The sequence below is a fragment of the Semicossyphus pulcher genome, unplaced genomic scaffold (genome assembly GCF_022749685.1).
Source record: "Semicossyphus pulcher isolate SPU_LCO1_2020_fin unplaced genomic scaffold, fSemPul1.0.p SCAF_14, whole genome shotgun sequence".
NCBI classification, from domain to species: Eukaryota; Metazoa; Chordata; class Actinopteri; order Labriformes; family Labridae; genus Semicossyphus; species Semicossyphus pulcher.
In genome coordinates, this window is record NW_027211648.1 from 492,501 (window position 1) to 503,700 (window position 11,200).

General features: G+C 43.7%; 1 protein-coding gene across 5 annotated transcripts in view; it reads right to left on the bottom strand.

The window, feature by feature from the left end:
• Positions 1-10,847, bottom strand: part of mipol1 (mirror-image polydactyly 1) — a 53,401-nt gene extending 42,554 nt beyond the window's left edge. For all 5 annotated transcript variants that reach the window (XM_069661917.1, XM_069661915.1, XM_069661914.1 and 2 more), the window contains exons 1-5: positions 10,698-10,847; positions 6,131-6,222; positions 1,499-1,574; positions 1,175-1,218; positions 554-944 (exon numbers count right to left, since the gene is read on the bottom strand). In XM_069661917.1, coding sequence (XP_069518018.1) covers positions 554-944; positions 1,175-1,218; positions 1,499-1,574; positions 6,131-6,140 — 521 coding nt within the window. In that variant the 5' untranslated portion in view covers positions 6,141-6,222; positions 10,698-10,847. The remainder of the gene's footprint in view (positions 1-553; positions 945-1,174; positions 1,219-1,498; positions 1,575-6,130; positions 6,223-10,697) is intronic.
• Between the last annotated feature and the right edge of the window lie 353 nt (positions 10,848-11,200).

Sequence of the window (11,200 nt, forward strand, 5' to 3'; positions counted from 1 at the left end):
ATGTTCGCCTGTAATTCTCTCATATCACCTTAAAGGTCAGACTGCTTCTTAGCGTAATAAAGCGGGTAAATAAGACACTGAAAGATGGCTGACACTGTCTTCTGTAATTGACTGTTTCTGACTTTATAATACCAGCTGCTTCTAATCAACTCTCTTCACTATCTGTCTATTCCTGTCTGCTCCGTCGCACGCTGCTGCTAATCAAATCAAATCTAAATTTAATAGGTCATATTTCACACTGTGATGCAGCTCAAACGGATCCACAAGTTTCATCTGAAGACACAAAGAAGAAATGATAGAATCTAAAGAAGTTTAATGAAGTAATAAACTTTTAATAAAGCTGCTCCCTGTGGAAACATATCATTATTACTATTTTAATCTTCTACAGCTGACATACATTATGTTTTATTTTTAAAAGACTTCACAGGAAGTGAAATTGTTTACAGCTGAGAATGAGCGAATGAAAGGCTGAATGATCAACACTCACTCCTCTCTGCGCTGCATGCAGCAGTCAGTGTTATTGTAGCTGTAGTAGTTATGTAGGTGAGCTCACCTGTCTTCAGTCTTGACCAGGTGTCTTCTGACAGCAGGACTTCCAGGACCTCTGAATGCCCGTCCTCCATCATCTACTCTGCTCTCTGCCCGAGGAGAGGGGCCTGGGCTGGGGGAAAGATCCATCTCCACCTCCCCTGCACCTCCTGGAGGCCTGCAGGACACCAGAGAGACAGGAGAGACAGACCTCCTGTGGACGAGGGGTGAGACAGGAGAGACAGACCTCCTGTGGACGAGGGGTGAGACAGGAGAGACAGACCTCCTGTAGACGAGGGGTGAGACAGGAGAGACAGACCTCCTGTGGACGAGGGGTGAGACAGGAGAGACAGACCTCCTGTGGGACAGAGGTGAGGAGAAGCAGGAGGTCGGAGGCTCCGGGAGGTGCTGAGGGGCTGAAGGGAGAGAGGGAGAGAGACAGACAGACAGACAGACAGACAGGTAGCAGTCAGTCACATTATGTTTCATTTTTAAATACATTTGTTGGATATTTAAACGAGGAGCAGCTGCATCATAATTTAATGTGTTCATAAGAATCAAACATAAAGTCAGAGGTCATGTAAAGTGCAGCCTTTAAAACTTCATATAACACTGTGTCATGGATGGATGAATGAAGAGCTCTCACCCTCAGGCCAGTCACTGTGGTCCAGACTCCGACTGATCCGGGATCTGTCGACCACATTAGAAACATGAACATGAAGAATCATCATGTTCTCCTTCCTGCCCCTCAGAGGATGGACCCTCTACATGTGAGTGACCCTGCTGACCCCTGCACAAACACTGGAAACATCTGTCACAGAGTTTAAACGCTCTGAGCTAGAAAATACAACACAGCCTCTTTGAGCGTCCGTAAGAGAGGCTCAAAGAGGTCAAAGAAAGGACCCTCTGAGGAGCACCTGAATGCAGCACCATATGAATGAATAAACAGGAAGTGGTGGATGTTGTTTACCTGTCCGGGCTGTTGGCTCTCTGTCGGGCAGGTGACGGCAGACGCTGTCGCAGCTCCACGTTCACTCTGGGATTAGCTGAAAACAGAGAAACGGAACGACTGAAACAGTTAAAGACACGACACCCCACCTGTCTGTCTGCAGTCTCAGTCTACCTGTCTCTCTCTCTCCCTCTGTCTGTCTTTATTAATCATTAGCGAGCAGTAATCCTGTTGTCTCGTCGAGCTTTCTAAATAATTGCAGCTCATCAGCAGAGCAAACACAGATTCAATATCTCGTTAAGGACGGTTAACGACTCTCGTTAAAGAACAAACCAATCAGAACGCAGCTCCTCAGGTGTAATTAAAACAGAAGCAGAAATCATGTTAAACGCTTGTTAAGTCAAAAGTAAGCAACAAAACACACAGAGATCATTCAGACACTCAGCGTGCCTGTGTGTGTGTGTGTGTGTGTGTGTGTGTGTGTGTGTGTGTGTGTGTGTAAGACAGAGAGACAGACAGGTGTGTGCTCAGCCGCTGTATGCCCTCTGCTGGATCAATGCAGAGGAGAGACAGACAGGTGCACAGAGAGACAGACAGTTGATGACCAATCAGATCACTGCTGACTTAATGAGCGTACGACCTTTGACCCCTGCAGAGTCGCAGAGAATAAAGCCATGAGATTAAATACAGAGCAGATCTGATGTGATGAAAAAACACATCCTGTAAGTCTTTCACATTAAAAGACACTTTTCTACATAAAGACTGAAGAGAAAAATAATGGTGATTAAAATGTTTGTTACAATATTTGTAACACAATAACACAAAGAAAGAAAACAATCGAGGCAGCAGAGCAGCAGCTCCTGTGTGCTGTGAGCTTAAATCAGTGTTTTTATGAATGGAGTCTGGTGTGTTATCAGAGAGCGATGTAACGTCTGTGTGTGGTTAAAACAATCATCTTCCTCTGTAACAAAAAGGTCTATCTCTGTAGGGATCCTTTCTGTCATGTTGTCACACACTTAGAAGAACAATCTGAGCCTGTCAGTGGAAACAACAAGAACTTTTAGTGGACGACCTTTGACCCATCAAGGATTATGTTGCAGCCATTACAGCCTGTTTCACTGCTGCAGGATGAACACATCCTCTGGAGACATTCACACCTGTGTGTACCTGTGAGTCACTCAGATCCAAAGTATGTTAAAAAGAGCCCAGGTTTAAAAGATGACCCTGTAACGTGTCTATAGTTTACCTGCGATCACACCTGAGTATCACTGAGGGTTTGTTCTAAACAAACAAACACAAGAAGAAACTGATAAATCTGATTCTGTGCATGAACCAGTGAATGCATCGTTTGAGCTCAGAGGATGGACTCAGAGATTCTGCTCCTGGTTCTGCTGTATTTTTTCAGTTATTGAATCATTTCTTCACTTTGAAACTTTTCTCATTTCCTGTCGTCCTCTGCCCCCCTCCCCCCCTCCCCCCCTCCCCCCTCTGATCTCATTGTGGACTCAGAGCTAATTGAGCGCGGCGGCTCTTCTTATTATTCATGTACAATTACAGATGTGATAATGTGCTTAAATCCTTCTAAATGACCGTTCATGCCTCGCGCTCGCTTTGAAGTCTCGTCAAAGATGGAAAAATCTGCAGAAAAAAGGGGAAATACAAAGGCCAATCAGAGGAGCAATCTGTGTGAGCCAATGAGGAGAGGAGGGGGAGGCCTGCCCCCCCTCCTCCCCCCTTCTTCTTCATGTAATATAAACTAAAGTCCATTAATTTTTTAAGCTGTATTTAATACATTTTGTGCAGAAAGTTTGGTGCAGAGAGAGTGGGGTGTTCCAGCTGACTGCATGAATATTAATGACGGTGTTACGATGATTAAAGAGGCTTCAGCTCAAATCCAACACAATCCGCCTGTGATCCGCCCGCCGCCGCCGCGCCGCCGCCGCCACCACGCCACCGCACATGAATTTAGATACGGACATTAAGCCCAGGAGAGAGGCACACACACACACACACGCACACACACACATACACACACACACACACACACTCATACAGACAAACATACAGTAAATAGTGATGTACATGTGACTCAGTCTGACCTTTTATCAAACTGGTTTCATTCATTCGGTTTGTTTTTGTTGGAGCTCAAACAATTAGTCCATTAATCAATTAACATAATTAATCAGCAACAGCTGAGATCATAGATTTACAGTTTCAGTCAATAAAGAGTTTTAGCTTCTTCAGAGTCAAAGTTTCTGTTTTATTTCTTCTCTTTGGTCAAAACAAACTCAACTTGTTTGGAAGGAACTCAAATACTATAAAATGTTTTAGAATAATCAGATTTTCTTGTGTCACAAAGACCAACAATTCAATGTTTATGTAAATGTTTTTCTTACTGTGCGCTTTATTTGACTAACAGACCGTCCAACACGTCTGACACACAGTTAAAGAAGAAGAGGAGATAACTTAGCATATGCTAACTCCTCTCCAGCTCGGACTGCTGGAAACACTTTGAACACAACTATCATCAAATCAAATCAACTTTACACTTTGTGTTTAAATGGGCACACACACACACACACACACACACACACACACACACACACACACACACACACACACACACACAGGCTGGTCAGCAGATTAATATAATGACAGGAGAAGAAGACAAAGGGCGAGCAAGGCTGAGAGTGAATGAAGAGAGAGAGGGAGGAGATGGTCGTGTGAACTGTGTTTAATCTGCAGAGTGGGTGGTCCACACACACACACACACACACACACACACACTCTCTGTATTGTTAGATGAGGGTGGGCTGCAGACTCTGGTTTGTTTGATCAGACTGAAGTAGCTGCTATTCATGTCTGTGTGGAGGAATGTGTGTGTGTGTGTGTGTGTGTGTGTGTGTGTGTGTGTGTGTGTGTGTGCATGCGTATCAATAACATGAAGTGAGGAACAGTCAGTGATGTTTAAAGTGATCAGAGTCACAACCAGCAGCTGAAACCGGTATAGACTGGTTCTTACAGCAGCTCACACAGTGACATCATGATTTTAAAATCACACTGATTTCACCTGATTTGAGTTTAATCACAGGATCAAATATTAAATATGTCTCCTTCTATATAGTCTCCCCTGTTTGCCTCTTCTCCTTCTTCTCCCCTTCTCCCTCTTGTCTTTGTTCTCCTCCTCCTCCTCCTCCTCCTCGTTCCTGAATGTAATGAGGCAGGAGCAGACTGAAGTATCGATAAATATGATCAGATGTTTGTTTCTGACAGAAATGAGGTTCGAGGTTCCACAACAAGGAGAAAACACACAGATGACTCACCAATCATCAACACAGCTGACTCTACAGGAGGAGAGAAACAGGAAGCACACGGCTGAACGCTGCCACCACAGAAGAAGAACAGCTGAATACAGACAAACGCAGTGACATCACCAGGTAAACACAAGCTTATATTCCAGGTAGCTGACTCTACTATGACCATGGGACTCCTGCATGTTGTGGAGGCTGAGGTGACAGTGATTGTTGCCATAGTAACAGATAATCATGGCTGTCATGGTCTCAGCAGGTTGATCCTCTGAGTTAACATCGAACCCTTCACACGCTTCACTGCAAATATACCCGAGTCCTCCACGAGCATTTACACAGCAGATTACAGACGAGACGCCACGACGGAGGAGCTCACCGCCAGATTACTGACAGAGAGGGACATAAAGGGGAACGGTACACGTCACATTCACACCTTTAAATGGACCAAACATTCACACCTGTAACTGAAGGAACCAAACATTCACACCTGTAACTGAAGGAACCAAACATTCACACCTGTAACTAAAGGAACCAAACATTCACACCTGTAACTGAAGGAACCAAACATTCACACCTGTAACTGAAGGAACCAAACATTCACACCTGTAACTGAAGGAACCAAACATTCACACCTGTAACTGAAGGAACCAAACATTCACACCTGTAACTGAAGGAACCAAACATTCACACCTGTAACTGAAGGAACCAAACATTCACACCTGTAACTAAAGGAACCAAACATTCACACCTGTAACTAAAGGAACCAAACATTCACACCTGTAACTAAAGGAACCAAACATTCACACCTGTAATTAAACAAACAGAGTACACCAGACATCTACAGCTTTAACCTGAAGAACTGAAGGAAGCAGCAGAAGCAGTACTACATGTAGTTTTAATGGCAGTTGTAGTTTAAGTAGCAGTTGTATGTGCTGTGACCTTTGACCTCCTCTCTCTATGTGAATGTGGGTAAATGCAGGGTTGTAATCATCTGTATGAAGGACCACAGCTCCACCTGGTGGACAGACTGACTCATTACCCCTCCTCACTGATACTCGATCAGATGGAGGAAACTGAAAGATTACAGCAGGATTTGAAACATAAATCAAACTGTTTCTAACCTGTGAACACACACCTGAGTCCATGTGACCCCCAGCCTTCAAACTAAACTGTACGTCTTGCCCTAAACAGGCTACACTTGATTCAATCCAGTCCACATTCACAGGAACCCAGTAAAACCAGTTTACTGGCACATCCCTGCTCGGTCACATGGCAATGAACCTGTGCACCAGTGAGTGCTGCGTGGTGCTGTGGGAGCAGCAGTGTTAGTATTAGTGCTGTTTACCTGTGTACATGTCCACCAGAGAGTCCCGGAGCTCCTTGCTGGGCGTCCATGTTGGCAGGCTGGTCTCTGCTGGACTCTCTGAACTGGTTTCTCTAGAAACACAAACACATCAGAGTCAGGGACCTGCTGACCAGTTCTCTCTCTCCCACACACACACACGCACACACACTTCTTCTTCTGCACTCAAACTGAGCTGATCCTACACATGTGATCACATGACCGGCAGGTCACATGGTTCTAGCAGTCATGTGATGTTTAATCTGCATTCACTGAGACACCTCAGCTGATCGTTCTGATCACATTAACAAGTGATGTTTTCAAACCGGGTTCAGACCAGTTTTAGATCTGTTTCAGACCTTGTTCAGACTGTGTTTAAACTGGTTTCACACCAGGTTCAGACTGTGTTTAAACTGGTTTCACACCAGGTTCAGACTGTGTTTAAACTGGTTTCAGACCTCGTTCAGACTGTGCTTAAACTGGTTTCAGACCAGGTTCAGACTGTGTTTAAACTGGTTTCAGACCAGGTTCAGGCTGTGTTTAAACTGGTTTCAGACCAGGTTCAGACTGTGTTTAAACTGGTTTCAGACCTTGTTCAGACTGTGTTTAAACTGGTTTCAGACCAGGTTCAGACCAGTTTTAGATCTGTTTCAGACCAGTTTCAGGCTGTGTTTAAACTGGTTTCAGACCAGGTTCAGACTGTGTTTAAACTGGTTTCAGACCTTGTTCAGACTGTGTTTAAACTGGTTTCAGACCAGGTTCAGACCAGTTTTAGATCTGTTTCAGACCAGTTTCAGGCTGTGTTTAAACTGGTTTCAGACCAGGTTCAGACTGTGTTTAAACTGGTTTCAGACCAGGTTCAGACTGTGTTTAAACTGGTTTCAGACCAGGTTCAGACCAGTTTTAGATCTGTTTCAGACCAGTTTCAGGCTGTGTTTAAACTGGTTTCAGACCAGGTTCAGACTGTGTTTAAACTGGTTTCAGACCAGGTTCAGACTGTGCTTAAACTGGTTTCAGACCAGGTTCAGACCAGTTTTAGATCTGTTTCAGACCAGTTTCAGGCTGTGTTTAAACTGGTTTCAGACCAGGTTCAGGTTGTGTTTAAACTGGTTTCACACCAGGTTCAGACTGTGTTTAAACTGGTTTCAGACCAGGTTCAGGCTGTGTTTAAACTGGTTTCAGACCAGGTTCAGGCTTTGTTTAAAATGGTTTCAGACCAGTTCCATACAGACATTAGAAACAGTTTGAGTTGCTCTCTTACTGGTTGAGTTGCTGCTGCAGGTTGCTGATCTTCCTCTTGGCTCTCTGCAGAGCAAACTGAACATCTTCAGCTCTGCTGCTGCTCGACGCCATCCACACACCTGCACCTGCTGAGAACACACCTGACCGTCTCCACGACAACCAGCACACTCTACACCGGCTCACAGCACTTCCAGGTCACACAGGTGGAGGAGGGCTGTGATTGGCTGATGGCCAGCTGATCAAATATGGATGAGCTCACGGCATCAGGTAACTCAGGTGAGTCAGGTAACTCAGGTGAGGCTTTGGGGCTCAGGATAAAAAGATCAAGTTTTATTTTTATATTATTTTTGTTTTTTTAACTGACAGATTTGTGAATGACTTTTTGTATTAACTTGTTTATATTCAGTTTTTTTAAGGTGTTTTATCTCCGTCACGTTCTCGACCTCCGTCATTTGTTGTAATCCTGATTTTTCGTCAACATGTTTTTTCTGCCTTGTTTGTCTTTATTATTTGTGACATCACTAATGATCCTCCACTCTGATTGGCTGACAGCACAGTTTGCCCCACCCTCTGTGTTGACAGTGTTTTAGATGTGACATCACACAGAGGGGCTGTTCTGATTGGTGCTTTTTCTGTCATGAACCCAGAAGAAGACGCAGTAGAGACACTTTATTGATCTGTTTATTTATTATTGGATATAATCAATAACTCCGATAATAAACCGTCGTCATGTCTTCTGTGTCTCAGCGTCTGTCAGCAGTTTGTCCAGCAGGTTGACGTCCACGCGGTGCTTCATCACAAACTGTCCATTCAGGTGGAACACAGGTATGTCGTACCTATACCTGTCCCACCACACACTGTTCTCTGGGAGGCTGATGTCCACCTGCTGCAACACAAACTGTGGACAGAGAGAGAGCAGTGAAGAGGACAACTTCCTGTCTCTTTCAGAATAAAATGTGTTTAGGGGACAGGATTTAAATCATGTTGAATAACTAATTAAAGTTTAACAGAATTAAAATCTGATTCTAACCAAGACGACGAAAAAGAGTTGAAATGTTCGAGTGTTAAAATGTCTCACCCGGTGTGTGAGCGGCTCCAGCTCTTCTTTAGCCTCATCACACAGAGGACACAGGTCCTACACACACACACACACACACACACACACACACACAGGCAATTACATGAAGTGACTCATTCACATCATTACTGAAGCTACTGACTGTGAGGACATGGACTTCAAAATAAAAGCATCTAGCCTAATTTATACTTTATTCTTAACACTGATGACAATAAATGATTTTAGACAATAAAGAACATTAAAACACTTAAAACAGCTCCTGTGAATGACTTCGTACCAACATGAGTCACAACATGAAGCAGACACATTCATGAAAGAGGTCAGAGCAGGAAGCTGGACATTTGTGTGAGTTTAGAGACAGCGTCAGATACAAGGTGTCATCTTTACAATGGAAGTGTTACAGTCAGAAGAAGTCCTCGTATGTCAGGTCACGTAAGAGGTTTTCAGTGTGACTCAGTTAGTGTCAAAAGTAAACAGTCTGTAATGTTTCAGTCAGATACGAGGTTTTATCGCTACCTCAGTGAACAGTTTATTGACAGTAGAAGGTGAAGAACCTACGGTACAAAAAGGAACACTTAAAAGCCAGAGCCTGCAGTTCCTCTGGTGTCCACTTGAGGCTGTCTCCAGCAGTGAGTCAGTCCCCATAGAGCCCCATGTTAAACTTTACAGCAGAAATAAACATGTTTACAGCCTGGTACAAAAAACAGTTTGGGTCTCTATAGCTCATTTCTCTCTTCATGACAACTGTACGGGGAGAATCTTTATACAGCTCACCTGTTTACATTATATTAAGGCTTAAAGTGATGCAGCATTAGGGGCGTGGCCTCTTTGAGTGACAGCTGGGAGCTGCTAGCTGTCTGCTAGGTGTCCCCTCAGCTAACTCAGTCACTGAACGTAACCTCTGGCTCTCCTGACAGGAAGTGGCTGAGCAAGCAGCGAGTCCGCTACATGCCTCTCTCTCTCTGAGCCTCTTCAGATAAATAAACTCTGTTCAGTTGCCATCACTGACAGAATCTCAGTCTGTGGGAAAAACGATGGTTAACTTGCTCGTTAGCTACGGGCGGAGACTGTTTAGCTTTGACAACTTAGTGTTTGTTAATCCCTCGCTCCTTTCAAGCTCCACCCTCTCATCTTTAGAAAACACGCAAGAGCGAAACGCTCAACTTTAAAAAGGCAGAAGACATGACGGGTTGTAGCTTCACAGAGTCCATGCTTAGTCTGTAGTGTTACACAGTCAACAGTGTCACATACGAGGTTCTGTTACCTTGGTGAACAGAGCGAGAATGGGGAAAGAGTCAGATACGAGGTTTCGTTACCTTGGTGAACAGAGCGAGAGTGGGTAAAGAGTCAGATACGAGGTTTCGTTACCTTGGTGAACAGAGTGAGAGTGGGTAAAGAGTCAGATACGAGGTTTCGTTACCTTGGTGAACAGAGTGAGAGTGGGTAAAGAGTGTGTAGAAAACAGTCGGAGGAGCTGCAGAGCTGCAGGTCGCCTCAGAGGAAAAGTCTTCAGGAAAAACATTTGATCTGAGAAAACAAACAGAAACAAAGTGTTACTGACCTCGTCTGAACCGATTATCCACCGAGCAGCAGGCCGACCAATCGCAGGGCAGGAGGAAGGATAACGATGAAATACCAGCTGAGCTGCCGGAGCACAGAGCAGAGCCGACCTGCTCGTTTCACATGTCTTTAGATAAATGTACAAAAATCCTTCGACACAAACACGCTGAACGTATTTAACCTGTGATCGATCTTTTGGAGGCTGTGACGTCACTGCGAGAAAAACACTGATGAATTTTAATTTTAAAGTTTTTTTTTAAGTCAAAATGATCTTTTTAGAAATAACATCACATGACTGAGGTTCAGATCTGTCAGTGTAATATGTGAATTAATCCGTTTTCATGGTGACATAATAATTACATCACAATACAGATAAGTGACGAGGAGTGTATACATTCAAAAAGTGTGATTTTTTATTTTATTCCAGTTTATTTGGACATTTTTATCTTCTGTTTTGAGACTCATTCCAGTTTCACAATAAGTCACTTTTATGACACACACACACACACACACACACACAGTAAGTAAATACCACGTGAGCTTAAATCTGATGGTGAACCCGGTTTATTTCTGTGTTCAGTTCATTTTAACATCACCCAGTTAGCCTGTTAGCCGACCTGTAAGCTAACATTCATTCCTACAGAAACACCGTCACCGATTCTATGAATCCGAACCCGCCGGTAAACTCACCGAGTGCCGCTGAACGGTCCCGGTTCTGTCCCGGAGGAAAACCCGCTGAGATCTTCTGGTTCTTGTAGTTTGATGAAAGTTTCTGTGAAAGTTTGATGAAAGTTTGGAGGTAAAGACACACGAATACGCTTCTTCTTCTTGTGTTTTCGTTTCTTCTTCGTAGGTCTAAAGGCAGGTTGCATCTATCCGGTTAAAGGTAAATCCCGCCCCCTGCTGTACCGGAAGTTGATCAAACGTTCATAGCTGTGTGTGGCGCAGTGGATGATCTGAACTAGGCAGATAGTAACATCTTTTAAAGAAATATTTCTTTATTCTTGGTTTAGAGTTTTATTTTTTTATTAATAATTAAAGGGCCGGATTTGGGCCACCGGCTGCTATTTCAAAATTAACTCATTCAATAACTCTATTTTTTATGTTTATGAAGGTTGACTGGTTCTTTTTTTCTCTACTGTATTTATTATTATACATGAGCACACCTGGACATTAACCTGATTCTGTCTGTC